The sequence below is a fragment of the Rhinolophus sinicus genome, chromosome 15, assembly GCF_057876585.1.
Source record: "Rhinolophus sinicus isolate RSI-liver-muscle chromosome 15, RSI-T2T, whole genome shotgun sequence".
Lineage (NCBI taxonomy): Eukaryota > Metazoa > Chordata > Mammalia > Chiroptera > Rhinolophidae > Rhinolophus > Rhinolophus sinicus.
The window spans coordinates 109,274,245-109,293,276 of record NC_142515.1 but is presented as its reverse complement, the minus strand read 5'-3'; the positions used below and the strand labels follow the sequence as shown (position 1 = coordinate 109,293,276).

Genomic DNA, 19,032 nt, shown 5'->3' with positions numbered 1-19,032 from the left:
ATTTCTAATGTGATAACAGGAAAGGAGGCAAAGAATGTGAGCTGATAGTAGGCAGGAGGGTAAGGACTTCTCTCTCAAGCAGGAATATTATTTTTCTCCAGGCACATTCAGCTGCTTAAGCAAGTGCAGAAAAGTTCAGGTTTAGACAGGGCTGGAGTTTTCACCTGGAGAGTTCTATGAAAGTGAGGGAACTCAAGGGAGTTTGAAACTGAATGACTTTAGTGATGGGTCAGGACACTAGTGACCTTAACATGGGAGAAGAGTTATTGACTTCAGGCAGGTGCTACAGTAAGTGGGACTGGAAGAGATGAGTGCTTGTCAGAACACTGCATGGCTGAAGTCAAGGTTGCACAGGGTGTGCAATGACTGGTGATGATCCTAGGAAATGAGACAGTGAAGGAACGGAGAGGTTCAGGCTTTGGGGTGTTCAGTAAATGGATTTTGAAGTCTCCAAGAGGGAATGGGGGTGGAGAGGCCAACTGTGAGTAAGGTGCAAAGGTCCTAAGTGACAAGGAGGTGGAGACTATGACAGCAACAACACTGGCCATGATATAGTCTGAAATATGAACTTCAACAACAAATTGGGTTTTGATAGAGAAAGGAGTAAAAACGACTTGGATGCTACGATGGGCAACCAGGAGGGCACTCACCTCAACATCTCTCTCTTGGCTTGTGATCAGCTGAATGTGAGCTTCTCTGCGACTGGGGCAGAGAGGGATCTGTCCTCTCAGAGGAGGCCCGTGTTAACCAGGGCAAAAGATAAAGGAGCAGTCAGAGTTGAGTTTTAAAGAGAGTTCACTAAACAACGGACCATGAGTGCCAGGGGGCCATGGAGGAAGAGTTTGGGAGGGCACAGAGCATGAATAGGACACTGATTCAAACCAAAGGATGAACAGAGGATGGGGATGAGAATACAGGTAATAATAGCTGGCTGGCAGGCTTAAACATCTATAGGTAAGAATGCGGTAAAGTGGTATTTAAGACATTCTGGGACTAGTCCTGATAGTATATTAAAAAATTGTAGACAATCAGTTTGAGACATGGTTCAGACAATTCATTTAAAAAAAAAATGGAGCAACTGGGCAAAGGGTCATTCCTGAAACGAGGTGGGGGGTAGTGATCAATGAAATATAAGATAGGAATAAGCACTTGAATACATTTTGGAAAGTGAGATAACATCATCTGCCCTAAATTTCAGTTATGCAGAATGAACTTGCTATGGAGATCTAATGCACAGAATGGTGATAGCAGTTAATAATACTGTATTATATAGTTTAAATTTCCTGAGAGTAGATCTTGTGTTCTCCCCACTCACTATGTGAGCCGATGGATACGTTAATTGCTTTGATTGTTGGCAATCATTTCACAATGTATACATATAATCAAAACTTCAGGCTGTACACCTTAAATACATACAATTCTTACTTATTAATTATTACTAAATAAGGCGGGGGAAAAGAAAAAAATGAGTGTGCCCTTTTACTCAGCAAGTTTGCTTTTAGAGATCTGCATTACACACAAATTGTGTAGCACAGATTCAATAGCCAACTTTTATCATGAATACATATAATGGTGAAGGGCTAAATCAATTTGCTTTCTGTATTGTTAGTTTGATACAGCCCTGCCCTAAGCCTAGAGTGGTGAGATAGTGATGAAATAGCTTTATCTCAGACACATGCTGTGTTTCCCCGAAAATAAGACCTAGCCAGACAATCAGCTCTAATGCATCTTTTGGAGCAAAAAACTAATAGAAGATCAGGTCTTATTTTACTAGAAGACCAGGAATATAATATAATTAATATAATATAATATAATACAATATAATATAATATGGGGTCTTATATTAATTTTTGCTCCAAAAGACGCATTAGAGCTGATTGTCTGGCTAGGTCTTATTTTCGGGGAAACAGGGTATTTCAGCTACAGAATTCAAAATGTCACAAAATATATAGAATGGTTAATAAACATACACACCAAAAAAGAGACATTCATTTGGTGAAAATGAATGGGAAAAGGAAACAGGAATTAGATATAAGCATGAAATAATTAAATTATAGAGCTTTATTGTGAAAAATCACTTGATCGCCAGTGTAATCCAATTATTAGTTTCCATTATGTAATTTTATAGAATCTTCGTGGCTTCTATGGATGAGGTAAATAGCAGCAAAAATAGGTTATTTCAGAAGTAATACCAGTAAAATAGAAGAAGTGATTGGATTTTTTAAAATATTGACAGTCCTCACAAGGATAAATAGAAAAGAAGCCCAGAACATCTAGGTATTTTATAAGAAAAAATTCTTCTATTGACAGATAAATATCTTAGTAATCACCAGCAAATGGGTTCTCAGCAATTTTCTTCCAAAGAGCTTTCAAGACATATATTAGAAAGAGAAAGGATCAGAGGAAAAACCACAAACTGTCAAGGTAATTCTGCACAGTTAAAGGTCTTTTGTCACAGTGCAGTTCATTGTTTTAGATACATTTATTATGGCCTAGAATTCAACATCTTGAACCTAAACTATCTGTCTGAGTTCATTTACCCTTCTGATCAAGTCTAGACTGTATTAGGGGACAGTCTCCCCAGTCATTATCAACACTGTAATCTTCATCTTTGCCCACTGTTTGGATTAGGGACATATGCTGCTGGTAGGTATTGCACAGAACAATTAGGACAGATGCAGGCATCACCCTGTAGAAATACACAGTTAGTCACAGAAGAAATTTATAAAGACAATGCAGGCAACAGCATAAACACTGCACACTGGATCGCTCGCTCTCTCTCTCTCTCTCTCTCTCTCACAGACACCCCCCCCAAACCCACACCCCCCCACACACACACACAGGCACATGCTGCTTGCCCTTATACATTCTAAAGCAAACATGAAGAATGTTGGAGGCAGTTTTAGGTCCAAATGAGATGAAGGTTAGGAAGCTGTTAAAAGTCTATTACTTGGGGTCATGGACAGGCATGCCCCTGGGAGAACCTTTTTTTTTAGGTGGGCTGCACTCACAGCTCCCTCCTTCAGCTTCTCTGCACATACTAAGACCCATATGATGAACAAGAAGGACAAGACATCCACCAAAATGGGGAAGAAGACGTCCAAGCACAGTGGAAGGAGACCTTGAGGCTCTGATAGCCCATTTCCAGACACTAGATGCTAAAAAGACTCAAACTGTAAAACACCATGTCCCCACCTTCACCCACGTAGAATGTGTTGTTCTCTGCTCATCCTGAGAAAGAAGAATTGATCCTCTTCTCTACACAAATCTTTAAAGAGTCCTGTGTTTGGCAAATAAGACCCGAGAGTAAGTCAAATCAATAGGGGGTTCTTTACATCGAAGTGGGGATCAGATAGCAGCCTGGAAGACATAGCTAATTCTTTTTGATGGTTTCCATGAGAGATCAAGGGAGTACATCTATTCCAATGACATGTATGTCTTAATCTGAACACGTTCATGTGGAGAAGCTGCCCCCATAAAGGACTCGGCCCACACCCAGACTGGGCTGCCCAATGTTCATCTCTCTCCAGGGGACATAACCATCAATGGAAGCTTCTAGAAACAGTTGACAAAGGTGGACAAACACACGCTGCATTCAGATCCATCTCACTGAAGTCTGAGGACAGAAAAAAGGGCAAATGGGTGTGGACTCAGATTACGCCTTGGGGATACAGCTAACTCTAAGATCCAGCATTTCAGATCTGGCTGTGGCCCTGAGTCATCAGACTTCATGGGTGTCTGTGGTGAGGAAGAGGAACAAAGCCTGTTAGATGGCTTCTTTAATGACCTGAATTCTATGATACCACAAAGAACTGCTGATTTGAGGGACCACTGAAGGGACCTAGGTCCGAGAAGAGAAAACATAGGTGAGACCAGAAAACATGGATCCTGAAGGTGATAACCAGCAGGAATGTGGGGAAGCCCCTGCAGGTGGTCGCAGAGGATGGGACTGTGATCACCGGTGAACAAGTTGTCCTTTGCCCTGGGTGACTGGAAGGAGGAAGATGGTTCTGACGAGTCAGCAGCCCTCTGACAGAGCCGAGTTCTCGCTCCAGTGCATTACCGGCCATGAAGAAGGGGCTGCTGTAGGTTTATGGGGACATGACTGAGGCAGTTCACCCCAGCAACGTGTACTACCTTGCTCACTACAAGATGGAAGAAGGTTAGACTTGGTGGGAGTGGATCCAAAAACTCAAGAGCATCAGGAGGAGATAAACTTGGAAGAGGGTGGAGATGAGTAGAAGACACAGAGGAGAAAAAGAAGATGAGGAAGATGATGACACCAGCGAGGAAATCGGGGAAGAGGACTGTGCTTGTGGGCGACACCTGATGAGAGTGTGAGGCACATCTGCCCAGGCGGAGCAGTACTGAGTGAGTCTGCACGTGACCATGCAGGGCCTGACACAAAGGGGAAGCAAGTGCTGCACGTAACCCATGCCACGACCAAAGCTTTCTAGGATGATTTCAGATGCTACACTGGGACAACAGTTAAATTCAGTAGTGAGTTCCCTCAGTATCACTGGGTATGATTTCCCCTAAACTGAAGTGTAGTTGCAAAGGTTTTCACAGCCTTAGGTATACCAGGAGTTCTGGTGAGCCCTGGGCCTTCCTCTTCAAGGGGACTGTGCATCAGAGGGGTGTATTGGCGATGTGTTCTATTTTCTGGATTCTGATGCTTTCACATCTGGAACACTGCTCATCCTGCAGGGACTGCCCAGCATTAGGAGAGCACGCTTTTCAAATTCAAACCAACCAATCTGGAGCCCACTCCCCAACCATCTCCTTTGTGGGCTCTCACACTCCAGGCCAGTATTCACCCCCCCAACCCCACCCCGAGGCCAGACACCAGATAACCAGAGACAACTTCTGTGCTCCAGAGTCTGCTGAGACTATTCAAACTAGCAAATCTTAAGCTTGCTGATTTTGCCTCTCCCAGTCCTTCTCTTGGAAACCATAATAAAGGCCCATGGCTGAAGTTTTCCATCTCCCCCTTGTCTCCTGACCGACCCCAGTATGCATATGCCACACACAGCCCCTCCTGTGGTGTGGTGTGCCTTCCTCTTGGGACCTGTGAATGTAACTGTCTTCACAATGGCAGTTGTCACCTTATCCATACCTAATAACAATAAAACCTATATTAAACCAGGCAGGGTGCACATCAGCTCCCATCCATGCCAGGGCAGGGCTTAGAATGACATCACCCAAACAGGAGGATGAGACCTTGAACACGAAGTACCCACAGGAAGGATGTCTCTGTTCTAATGCAACTAGAATATGTTGCGCTTTGTGGGAGGATTTGCTGTCTATGAAACAAGGAGTTTTTACAAAAGAATATTCTGATTCACATACATCATTGTCTTAGTTTGTTCAGGCTACTATAACAAAATACCATAGGCTGGGAGGTTTATAAACAACAGAAATTTGTTTCTCACAGTTCTGGAGGCTAGAAGTCCAAGATGAAGGTCCCAGCATGGCTGGGTTCTGGTGAAGGCCCAGAGACTGCCGACTTCTGGCTGTGCCCTCAGATGGCACAGAGGCTAAGCTCTCTAGGCCTCTTTAATAAGAGCACTAAGGTCATTCATGAGGAACTAATCACCTTCCAAAGGCCCCATCCCCTAATACCATCACCTTGGATATCAGGTTTTTAACATATGAATTTGAGGGAACACAAATATTCAGATCATGGCAGTCATCAAACTGGAGACTGACTGTTTCATTTCTAAAAATTACCAAAATCTGCTACACAGTCTATAAACACTTTCTTAGTTATCTTGAAAATTAAATAAGTTTTGGCTGGGGGGAAACGTGCAGCCCTTTTGTTCAATCTGGGGAAGCTTTGTGGAGAGACGATGTGGTGAAAGATGCACTTGAGTACTGCCATAGAGACTGGTAAGCTGAGAGGAAAAAAGGCATTTTTGTAGAGTAAGTCTGTGTAGTAGGCTTAATATCAAAACAGAAAGAAATTTGAAATTAAGGAGGTTTAAATTAATATCTGTATTCATTTTTTTTAAAAATTCCACTGCTAATGTTCCTAATTAATGCATTAGTTTTCGGCAGTAAAAAAAATTTATGGTATCAAAAGATCTTATTTTTATTAAGATAATTTCTATGTACACTTTTACAAAATCATCTGAAACCAACGAATTAGAAACACATGTTCGACTACTGCAGTATTGGATTTAAACTGGTTATTCAATTCTAACGTGGCCTTTTCCAATTGTCTCAAAAGCTATTAAGACTCTATTTCTGAGGACTTGGATAAAGATTTGGTGTGCACATATTAGGCTTTAAATAAGCAGATAGACTTGATTTAATCTAAACTCCTCTGTTTACTCCTGCTTTTGTTTTCAACATCTTTTCTTACATAGAAGCAGGGATTCCTAAAACCACATAGTCAGGGGTTGCAAAAATCTAACCAAATAGATCATGGTACTTTTACTGAATATAAATAACTTTATTTTCATGTTTACTTTTAATAAATATATTTAGATTCATTTTTCACCATCAATTCACGTCTTAAGTAGGTAGATTTCCCCACTAATTTCAAAAGAGAAAGATTAGACCAGAAACGTGTTAGCAGTACCTATCTACACTAAGGAATGCTAAATAAACAGATGAAAAATAAACAGGAAAATCTCCACAACAGAGTTGGTGAAAAAAAATAGCATAAAACAGTGTTCATAGTAAGCTATCTTTGCTGTAATGTAAAGGAAATCAGACAAGCTATTTCTAAAATGTACTTAGAAGTATAAATTGTCAGGAATAGCCAAGGCAACCTTGAAATGAAGAACAAAGCTAAAAGAAGGCATATATCATGACCTATTATGAAGTTAAAACAATTAAAAGAATATGAACGTAGCACAAAGTTAGACAAATAAGTCAAAAATAGGATGTCCAGAAATAGAGACATACATATGCAGTCACATGATTTGTGACAAAAGTGACACTTCAGTGCAGTGAGGAAAGAATGATAATTTCAATAAATGGTGCTGGGTCAACCGAATATCCATACTGGGAAAAAAAGTCTTTCTTCCACATTGAAAAAACAAGTGTACAGCAGAAGAAAGGAAATAATGAAAATCAGAGCAGAACTAAATGAAATAGAGAACAAAAAGACAATAGAAAAAAATTAATGTGACAAAGAGCTGGTTCTTTGAAAAGATTAACAAAATTGGCAAACCCTTGGCTAGACTCACAAAGATAAAATGAGAGAAGACACTAATAAATAAAATCAGAAATGAAAAAGGGGAAGTTATCATGGATGCCACAGAAATACAGAGGATCATCCAAGAATACTATGAAGGACTATATGCCACCAAATTCAATAACCTAGAAGAAATGGACAAGTTCTTAGAAACATATAGCCTTCCTAGACTGAACCATGAAGAACTGGAAAATCTAAATAAACCGATCACCAGTAACGAAATTGAATCAGTCATCCAAAACCTTCCCAAAAGAAAAAGTCTGGGACCAGATGGCTTCACAAGTGAATTCTACCAAACCTTCAAAGAGGATCTAATACCAATCCTGCTCAAACTCTTCCAAAAAATTGAAGAAGAGGCAGTACTCCCTAACTCATTTTATGAGGCCAACATTACCTGATACCAAAACCTGATAAGGACAACACAAAAAAAGAAAACTACAGACCAGTATCTCTGATGAATACAGATGCAAAAATCCTAAACAAAATTCTAGCAAATCGAATGCAGCAATGCATTAAAAAGATTATTCATCACGACCATGTGGGGCACAAGGATGTTTCAACATCCGCAAATTCATCAATGTGATACATCACGTAAACAAAATAAAGGACAAAAATCATATGATTATATCAATTGATGCAGAAAAAGCATTTGACAAGATACAGCATCCATTTATGATTAAAACACTTAATAAAAAAAGTATAAAAGGAAAGCAACTTAACATAATAAAGGCCATATATGACAAACCCTCAGCTAATCTCATAATTAATGGTGAAAAACTGAAGCCCTTTGCTCTACATTCAGGAACACGACAGGGCTGTCCCCTATCACTTCTGCTTTTCAACATAGTGTTAGAAGTCCTCGCCGGAGCAATCAGGCAAGAGGAATAAATAAAAGGCATCCAAATTGGGAATGAAGAAGTTAAATTGTCACTCTTTGCAGATGACATGATACTATACATAGAAAACCCTAAAGACTCCACCAAAAAGCTATTAGAAACAATCAACGAATACAGTAAAGTTGCCGGCAACAAAATCAGTGTACAAAAGTCCATTGCATTCCTATATACTAACAATGAAATCTCAGAAAAAGAAATAAAAAAAATACTTTTGCAATTGCAGAAAAAGAATAAAATACCCAGGAATAAACTTAATAAAGTATGTGAAAAACCTATATGCTGAAAACTATAAGACATTTTTAAAAGAAATTGAAGAAGACACAAAGAAATGGAAAGACATTCCATGCTCATGGATTGGAAGAATCACCATAGTTAAAATGGACATATTACCCAAAGCAATATACAGATTTAATGCAATCCCCATCAAAATCCCAATGGCATTTTTTAAAGAAATAGAACAAAAAATCATCAGATTTGTTTGGAACCACAAAAGACCCCGAATAGCCAAAGCAATCCTAAGAAAAAAGAACAATGCTGGAGGTATCACACTCCCTGACTTCAGCTTGTACTACAGGGCTACAATAATCAAAATACCATGGTATTGGCAGAAAAACGAACACAAAGACCAATGGAATGGAACTGAGAACCCAGAAATAAAACCACATAAATATGGACAGATAATTTTTGACAAAGAAGCAAAAAACATACAATGGAGAAAAGACAGCCTCTTCAATAAATGGTGCTGGTAGAATTGGAAAGCCACATGCAAAAGAATGAAACTGGACTGCTACCTGTCACCATGTACCAAAATTAATTCAAAATGGATCAAAGACTTAAACATAAGACCTGAAACAATAAACTGCATAGAAGAAAACATAGGTACTTAACTTATGGACCTTGAGTTCTAAGAGCATTTTATGAATTTGACTCCAAAGGCAAAGGAAGTAAAAGTTAAAATAAATGAATGGGACTATATGAAACTTAAAAGCTTCTGCACAGCAAAAGAAATCACCGACAAAATAAAGAGGCAACCAACTGAATGGGAGATTTTTGCAAACAGTGCCTTTGATAATGGGCTAATATCCAAAATATACAAGGAACTCATACAACTCAATAACAAAAAAACAAACAACCCAAGTGAAAAATTGACAGAGGACCTGAAGAGACATTTCTCCAAAGAGGACATACAAATGGCAAATAGACATAAGAAAAAATGCTCAACATCACTAATCATCAGAGCAATGCAAATAACAAAAATGAGAGATCACCTCACACCTGTTAGAATGGCTATCATCAACAAGACAAATAGTAACAAGTGTTGGAGAGGCTGTGGAGAAAAAGGAACCCTCATACACTGTTGGTGGGAATGCAGACTGGTGCAGCCACTATGGAAGGCAGTGTGGCGTTTCCTCAAAAAATTACAAATAGAATTACCATATGATCCAGCAATCCCTCTCCTGGGTATCTATCCAAAAAATCTGAAAACATTTATACATAAAGACAAGTGTGCTCCAATGTTCATTGCAGCTTTATTTATGGTCGCCAAGACATGGAAACAACCAAAATGTCCTTCGATAGATGAATGGATAAAGAAGTTGTGGTATATATACACAATGGAATGCTATTCGGCGATAACAAAAGATGGTTTAGGACCATTTGTGACTACATGGATGGATCTAGAGATTATAATGTTAAGCAAAATAAGTCAGACTGAAAAAGCAGAGAACCATATGATTTCACTGATATTTGGTATATATACCAAAAACAACCAAAGAACAAGACAAACAAATGAGAAACAAAAGCTCATAGACACAGACAATAGTTTAGTGGTTACCAGAGGGTAAGGGGGGTGGGGGTGGGAGATGAGGGTAAGGGGGATCAAATATATGGTGATGGAAGGAGAACTGACTCTGGGTGGTGAACACACAATGTGATTTATAGATGATGTCATACAGAATTGTACACCTGAAATCTATGTAATTTTACTAACAATTATCACCCCAATAAACTTTAATTAAAAAAAAACAAGTGTAAACAGTAAAACAATAAAGTTTTTGTAAAAACAACATAAGAGAATACCTTCATGTGTATAAGGTAAGCAAGTACTTAAAAGGACAGAAGTATTAGTTGTAAAAGGAAACAAATTGATAAACCAAGCTTTATTAGAATTAAGAACTTCTGTTCCTCGAAAAACATCATTAAGGGAGTAAAAATGCAAGCCACAGAATGGGAGAAGATATATGCAATAAATTTATCCAACAAAGAACTTGCTTGCCAAAATATAAAGTATTCAAACAAATTAATAAGTAAAAGAAGCCAACAGTACAACAGAAAATGGGTAAAGAATTCAATAGACACTTCACAAAATAAGTTATACAAATAGCCAATAAACACATGAAAAACATGCTCAATTCAGTAGTCATCAAGATAATGCAAAATAAAGCCCCAATGTCATATACCGCTACACAGGTACCAGAATTGCTACAAGTAAAGAGATCTTAAATAAAATTTTCATACCCTATTGGTGGGAGTATAAATTAGTACGACCATTTTGAAAAGTTGTTTGGCTTTCTCATGATTTAGCAATTCCACCCCTAAATATACACTCACTATAAGTGCTTACATTTGTTCACCAAATTACATGCATTGAGACATTTAATAGAAGCACTATTTGTAATTGCTTAAAATGGGTATCATCAATTACAGAATACACAAAAAATGATCATTATAAACCAATGAGAATAAATGAACTACTGCTACACACAATAGTATGAATGATTATCAGAAATAATGCTGAGCAAGAGAAACAATTAAAACACATACTGTATAAATCCATTCACCGAAAGTTTAAAAATTAGGCAAATAATGTTTGGTATTAGATGTCAATAGTGATTATTCTTAAAGGGTGAGAGGGTGGAAGGGAGAGTTACAGCAAGAAGCCAACAGAGGGGTTTCCAGGATGCTGGTAATGTTTCTTCATCTGCTTCCACGCATGTGTTCATTTTACAAAAATCTGATAAGCTTTACTTATGACTTACGCACTTTCTGCATGCATTTTACATGTCAACTTAAAAGTTGCAAAAAAAAAGCAGCTAAGAGCCAAATTGAAGGTTTCTCCATTGATCTCAGATGGTCGATATTAACATCAGAAAGGATAAGGTCAGCAATGTATGAAACAGATCAAATATATTAAAATCCAAGAATTTATAATCAAACTAGGAAAAAATTATCAGTACTCTTTGGACATGGTAAATGCACTAACTCATTATTCTAAAATCTGATAAAAAGAAATAATCAAGTATTATCCTGCCTTTCCTGTATGAATTATATTTCAGAGTAATCAAATAGTTGATGAAAGAATATTCTTCTTAGTTGAAGACTCCAGGTAATAAACGCAAAAGGAATAGTAGAATTCAAAACTCACTATATCAGAACCCTTAGTGAAATTATGGTGTGTGTCTGGTGATACAATAAGAAGCATACAGTATCAACAAATGAACCAAAAACTAATCAGGTCTCTGCCTCTAAATACCAGTTCATAGGACATATGATAAAAGAACACATTAAATGAATCCTAAGGATGTAATCAGCCATAGCCAGAATGCAGAAAATTTACAGTGCAAATGACTTGATTTCTTCCAAAAATAAATATCCTAGGAGACAAGGTAAGGGGAGGAGGGATTGACTGAAACCTAAAGAAGAAAGGAATCAAATCCATTTGTGGACTTATTTGGATCTTCATTCAAACAAGCCAACTATTAAAAGACATTTTTAGATAATACAGAATCTTTTAATGGAAAATTATGACTAATTAATTTTTTGTAGTCATGTTTTTAAAACATCATAATCTGTTAGAGATACTGAACTATGAATGAAATGATATAACGTCTGGTACTTGCTTCAAAATTCTCCAGCAAAGAAAAAGAGGTAGTGATTTCTGAAACAATATTGGCCAACAGTTGATTGATAATTCTTGGTAATCTCCAGTGTGTACTCAGTGGTTCACTTTTGAGTCTGTTTAAAATTTCATACATGAAGACTTACCCCATCCCTAGCTTTCACCAAGAGATCATAGGTGGCTGGATCCTGTTCCCTGTCGATATCTTGAGAAACACAGATTCGCCCATCACGTGGGTCTATCCGGAAGGCTTGAGGTGCTTCATAGCTTTGGAATCCATCATAAAGAGAATACTCAACCAAGCCATAGAGTCCTGCATCTGCGTCGGAGGCTTTTACCTATGAGACAGGAGATTGACCAGTGAGGAAATAGAAATGCTAGCATCACTTTCCAGTTGGTGATGAATTACTATCATGACTCGCACAACCAAGTAACCCCCAGAGCCCCACAAAGTGTGGGCTTTGGTTTCATGTCTCTTTCCTCTTACCTTCTGTAACAACTTCCCCTCACTTTTCCCTCCCTTTGTGAGTTCTCCTTTTTAGCCTCCTTTGCCCATTCCTATAGTTTCACAGAATCTATGAAAGTTTGAGTTCCTTGGGCTTCAGCCCTCAGTCATTTTGCCTTCTTATTCCTCTCACTATATTTGAGTGATCTCATCCGGTCTCAAGGATTCAAAACCATCACATATACAAACAACTTGACAACATATCTGTGGATCTCCTTTCATACCTTTCATACCTAAACCCTTCAAGTGATGGGATCCACACTATCAGAACAGCAAGGGAAGGGCAGAGAAACCAAAGCAGTAAGTGGCATAATTCCTAGTTATCTAATCCAACTGACAGAATTCACCCTGGAGTATGAGGTTTGAATTTCCCAAGCCAGGTTTCCTCCCAGGAGAACCCCCATCAGGGTCCCGCACAGTCGTGCAGAGTGAGTACTGCACAGAGGCCCCTCGCCCAGGGGGTGCACGGGGATGATGTGCAACCTATGCTACACTTGCCAAAACACGCACACTGACATGGAGTAACAACTGTCCAGAAGAAAGGGCACCTTACTCTTTAACTATAAATACCATTTGTGTTAGCAGTGGTCACATTTCACTGGACAGAACTAGTTAACATGGCTTCAACCTAATTCAAAGAGAGACTGGGAAATGTGGAGGGTCACAAAGATATTTGGTGAATACAAATAGTCTCTGCCATGTAAAGTGCCTTTATGTCTTCACATGAAAACAAGCATATAAGATTATGTAGGTCTCCACATAGCCTCTACTATGCAGTGACATTTAAGCAGTGGAGACTCATATCCCCAATGTGATCCTACTATACAGATTTAGTTTGGGCAATCCTACATATTTCTGTAAGGCTTTTAGGAGGGGGGCAAACTAGAAGATAGTTTGCATTATTACATTTCTACTATGCTTATTTAACTCTAGATTGAAAAAAAAAAGATCTTCTCTTCATCAATACCATATACATGCAGGAGCTATACCCCAATTATTATGCTTCTCAAACAAAATCCCATCCCAATAACATGTTCACCAACCAAAGTTCTCAACAAGCAGGACCCTTCATGCCATTATATCTTGAGCATATAACTAGAATGTGACTTTGGGGGCTATTTGTGTAGTCTAGATGAGTGTTTATCAATCATCACGGTCAAGTTTGCCCTCAAGGGGACATTTGGCAATGCCTGGAGACATTGTTGATTGTCATGGCTGAAGCCAGAGATGCTATTAAACATCCGACAATGCACTGGACAGACCCCATGACAAACAATTCTCTGACCCAAAACATCAACAGTGCTAAGTTAAGAACCCTGCACCTGAGGAAGCTCTTAACAACTGGAAATATTACTTCCCTCTTTAATTGTCTTTATTTTTTTCAATTAATGACACAGTCTTTTAAGTTTATCTCCACTCTCATCTATCTCATATTCTCCGGCAAAATGTCATCTTGTACAACTAGCTAACATGTTTGTGAGTTATTCTTCTCATCAGATGGGCTGAACCAGGAAACCCACAAACTTCCCCACTACAAAGAACTAAATTCCAAGTACATTTGGTCTATTCCATTCTGGCAGCTGTTAATGATTTAGTAGCCTCAAGTTCCCCAAGACACCAAATATATCTTCTAAACCCATATGGTATTCTCAATAACGTTGGCTTCACTGGAAGATAAATAGAATGAACTTAGAATTCTGAAACTCATTCTCAGCCTTTCATAGAACATATTAACAAGTAATTTAATGTATATAAAACAAGTTTCCTTCTTTTCACTTTCAAAACCTTTTTCTCATCTGGATTTTTGGCAAAGAAAAATATAAGGAGTTGAAAGTGGGATAAGAGCACTGATCTCAATTTACGTTAGCAGTTCAGATTCTGAGTTTCAAAATCATAAAATAAGAATGCATTCCCCCTCTTTGTACTCAACTCTCTAAAAAATATTGACCTAATATTCCAGAAAAACATATTCCACCTAGTAATGTTTTGTCTTGAACACCTATAATTAAGTTGGCATTGTTATGAGGTCTATATTTCCCAAAATTCATTGATGTACACATAAAATGTAGGCAATTTAAATAATAGAAAATGGAAATGGCTTTGTCAGCTCTTCAAAAAGAAATCCTGATTAGTAAATAAGCTCAGTGGACCTTTCCTTCCGGGATAGCTGCTTAAAGAAACAGAGAAGCATCTGGTCAGTGTATTACCATAATCGTATGGCGCTATATCAGAGGATGTCTCAGCGGGTTTTATCCCTGAATCTCCTCCAAGAGCCACATTCCAGCACTCTGAGTGCCTTCCTTGTGTTCCTCATCTTGATCTCAATTCACCTGTTTTAGACTGAGATGAATTTGATGATTTTACTTTAAATGTATTCCAACTCAGAACTGTTCTCCCTTAGCCTGATATTTTACACATTTAACGGAGGCATTATAAAAATGCAAAATATTAATAAGATATTAATATATCCCTGATTGCATTATTAGCTTCCTGAAATTTAAATAATTTTTACCACTTCCTTCAGTGTTAAAAGAAAGACATTCTTTTAACATCTGGGTAAGGATTCCTCCACATGAATGTGTCATGGAGACAGAAGACACACTGAGAACACTGGCACTTTGAAAGCATGTTTGCATGTCCCACAAGTGGAATGGATCTATTTGCATTCCCCTCACCAGCACAGTCCCCCCACCCACTTAGGAAGGTCTCCCCTTCAACAGCTGGGCAGCTGTTGCCCAGCCAATCACATAGGCACCCAAAACCCAAAGTCAACCCAAAGTCATAGGGTAATATATTGTCAACCATATCACTTAATTCAGTGGCGTTTATAAAAAAGCCTCAGAGCCCAGTCAAAAAAAATGAACAATCAAACAAAAAAGTCCTAAAAAAGAAAATGTCTGCACTTTAGATGAAATTTAAAATTAAATAACTCACTTTATTTTTTCTTGTTATAATTTCCAAAATTATATGCTATGTCTATGAGCATACAACATTTTGCTTGAAGGAACAAAGTTATTGACACAACAAACTCACACATCAAACAGAAAGAAGAAAAAAGCAAAAAAGAAATCACTAACTTTTTACATTTGAAGCACTTGGCCAACCACTGATCTTGCAGCTAAAACTGGATTAAAATAGTAAAATAGTTCAGTGGAAGTTGGATTCAGCACTGGGACCACAACGGATGGTCCCCATATGCAAGTATGCTACTCTCTGAACACAATTTTGGCAAGTTTACCAACGACCTGTATCTTACCAAGTCTAATAATCAAGGCTGGGTCCTTATTTTCTACACCAGTCGGCCGTTTCTCACCCAGTTCATCATCTCCTTATTGAAACACTTCATCAGACACCACACTCTGACTCTCCTCCTCCTCCTACACCTCACTGACTCCCGTCAGCTTCCTTTACTGGCTCTGAGTTCGCTTCCCTGCCTCGGAACACTAGAGCACCCCAGAGCTCAGTCTTTGGACCACTTCTCTTTTCAACCCCCACTCATTCCCCTGGTCTGTAGTGGACCTTGCTCACTGTGGACAACTCTAACAAATTTGACTTGCACTTTATCTTAACCATCAGACCCTCCTTCTGTCGCTCAGAAGAACACCCCTCATCTTTGTCTGCTTGCGATATCCTATAATCCCCTGTGTTCTCGCTGCACTTGTGTGGGTTCCATTTTTTCCTTATCGTCCTCCAAGTTTTACTGTATTGCCGAGTCCAGTTTATGATTATGAAATAAAAACTAAACAATAACAAAAGAATAAGATATTTCACAATACCCCTCAAACACTCATTGAGGAACGTTTTTGTTCCTAAAACACAATCTATTAATCAATCTATATTATCATAGAATAAAATCCGAAATGCCAAAACTGGCAAAATTATAAAGAAGAAATAAAAAACTATCTTAAAGCATGTGGAACTATTCAGAAGTTGGAAACAGAACTTTGTTTTATTTTCTCCTTTTAAAATGTATTTTCAGAGCTATTGATAGAGCTGTTAGGTGAATGAACTAATTACATATTCCCAAGATATGGTTAAAAAAAATGTTACTGTTCTGTTAACATGTTTTTATTGCCTTAATTGAAGAACGGGATTAAGAAACCGCTAATCCTACTACTTATTGCCCTACTCTCTCTAAAAAAAGCAACCAAAGGAAATTTTGTGGAAGGAGACCAATGGGTGGGGATTAGGGGGTAACTTGTCCTGTGGTATTACAAAGCACACAATTAAAACAGTTGTGATCTAAAAATAGAACGGGCAGGCAAATAGTAGAACACAAAAGCGAGACCTGAAACGCATGCTGGTTAAAATTAAAGTTTTTGTATATTACAAAGAAAACATCATAAACCATTGAGAAATGTGGGTTTATTCACGTAAGTTGCTGGAAAAAATTGGCAAGGTACATGGGGAAAAAAATCAACTTTAATGTTAACCTCACACTAAAGTAATTTCTACACAGACATGTTGACTATAAATAACAAAATCATTTAAAGCACAAAGAATATATGTGGGAATATTTGGCTGATCCTTATATTGGAAAGAAATTTCAAAGCAAAAAGAAATTACAAAATTAAAACAGATGGACAAAAATCACAAAGGAAAAAAATCAATACAATGACTGCATAATCATTTAAAATTCAACTATGTCAAAAGTACCATACACAAAAATATTTAAAGGTAAATTAGGTATGATATCTGTAACAAATATAAAAAAGTTAATGTCCTTAATATGAAAGTGGGCATTTAAAAATAAAAATATATTGATTTCTTAATACAAAAATATAGTCAAAGGGCATAAACAATTCACAGAAAAATAAATATATTTAAGATATTAAGATATTCAGCTTTACAGTAATCAAATAAATGAAAAAGGAAATAGTTTTCAAATATTGACAACCATTAAAATTAGCAACCAATAAAATAATTGGCAACCATTAAAGTAATAGCAATTTGAGAACCATTAAAATAATAACAAATTGGGAACCATTAAAATAATATATTAAGTGGTGGCAAGGATGAAATAAATATACACTTATTTTTAAAGTTTATCTTGAAAGTAACATTGCTTTTACCATACACAAATGGTAAACATTTTCCCAAATCTGAAAATATGCATCTGTTTTGACCCAATTAGTATATTTCTAGGAATATACGTAGACAGATATTTGCATGAAAGATATATACATAATACAGCATTATTTATTCAAAAAACCAAATGTCCAACAATAAAAGAATTAAGTGAATTATAATTCATCCATAAGATAGAATTCAATGTAGCCACAAAAATTTGTATTTAAGGACACATGTTTAGTAAAAAAGAAAAAAAAGTCAACTTATAGTATATAAAATATCCTATTTATGCAACAAATATCCAACATATAGAATAAAAATTAAAAATAAATAAGTCAGAGGAGGGAACACTTCCAAACTCATCTTATGAGACCAGTATTATCCTGATATCAAAACCAGACAAGGACACTATATGAAAAGAATGTTACACATCAATATCCTTGATGAACAAAGATGCAAAAATCCTCAACAAAATATTAGCAAACCAAATACATTAAAATGATACTATCATGATAAAGTGGGATTTATTCCAGGGACACAAGGATGGTTCATCATCCACTAATCAATCAATGTGATACAGCACATTAACCAAATGAAGGATAAAAATCATATGATCATCTCAATAAACGCAGAAAAGCATTTGACAAAATTCAATATCCATTTATAATAAAAACTCTCAACAACATGGGTATGAGGGAATATACCTCAACAAATAAAGGTGATATATATCAACCCCACAGCAAACATCATACTCAACGATGAAAAGTTAAAAGCTTTTCTTCTAATATGAGCAGCAAGACAAGGGTGCCCACTCTTCCCACTCTTATTCAACATAGTATTGGAAGTACAAGTCAGAGCAATTAAATAAAAGGTATCTAAATCAGAAAGGAAGAAGTAAAACTGTTTCCATTTGCCGATGACATTATACTGTATGTAGAAAACCCTAAAGACTATATGGGGGGGGGCGGAGAGAAAAGAACTAATAAACAAATACTGTAAAATGGCAGGATATGATATCAATATACAAAAATCATTTGCACTACTATAAAATAATAATGAATTATCAGACTATCAGAAGGAGATATTAAGAAAACAATCCTATTTATAATTCCACTAAAAAGAAAACAATACCTAGAAATGTGTTTTCATTTGACTTAAAAAATTGAGGAGTTATTCAAGGAAAGAATTCTTATTACCATTTTATAGGTTAGAAAATTGAGTGAGGTAAACATTTGTCATTTTGAAATGACTTCAGTCTAATGTATAACATGGGCGTGTGTGAGGTCCTCTCTGTGAGCTGGATTTATAGGCAAGTTTACTCTCCATTCATCACGGCCTCCATGTTCTATTCCTATAGGAAAGCTAAACTCAGAAGAAGAAGGAGGAGGGGGTGCGGAAGGGGAAGAGGAAGACACAAAGAATTACATGGCCAAAAATATTTTGTGTATCCAAAATGAAC

At 37.3% G+C, this 19,032-nt stretch overlaps 1 protein-coding gene and 1 pseudogene across 3 annotated transcripts in view; one reads left to right on the top strand and one right to left on the bottom strand.

Moving 5' to 3' along the window:
• Nucleotides 1–19,032, bottom strand: part of DCHS2 (dachsous cadherin-related 2) — a 275,852-nt gene that overhangs the window by 142,629 nt on the left and 114,191 nt on the right. For all 3 annotated transcript variants that reach the window (XR_016019065.1, XM_088792569.1, XM_019733266.3), the window contains one exon: nt 12,145–12,336. Coding sequence is in view for 2 of the 3 variants with exons in the window: in XM_088792569.1 (XP_088648695.1) it covers nt 12,145–12,336 (192 nt within the window). In the remaining variant the exon portion in view is untranslated. The remainder of the gene's footprint in view (nt 1–12,144; nt 12,337–19,032) is intronic.
• LOC141572779 (kelch domain-containing protein 4 pseudogene) lies at nt 961–3,965 on the top strand (annotated as a pseudogene).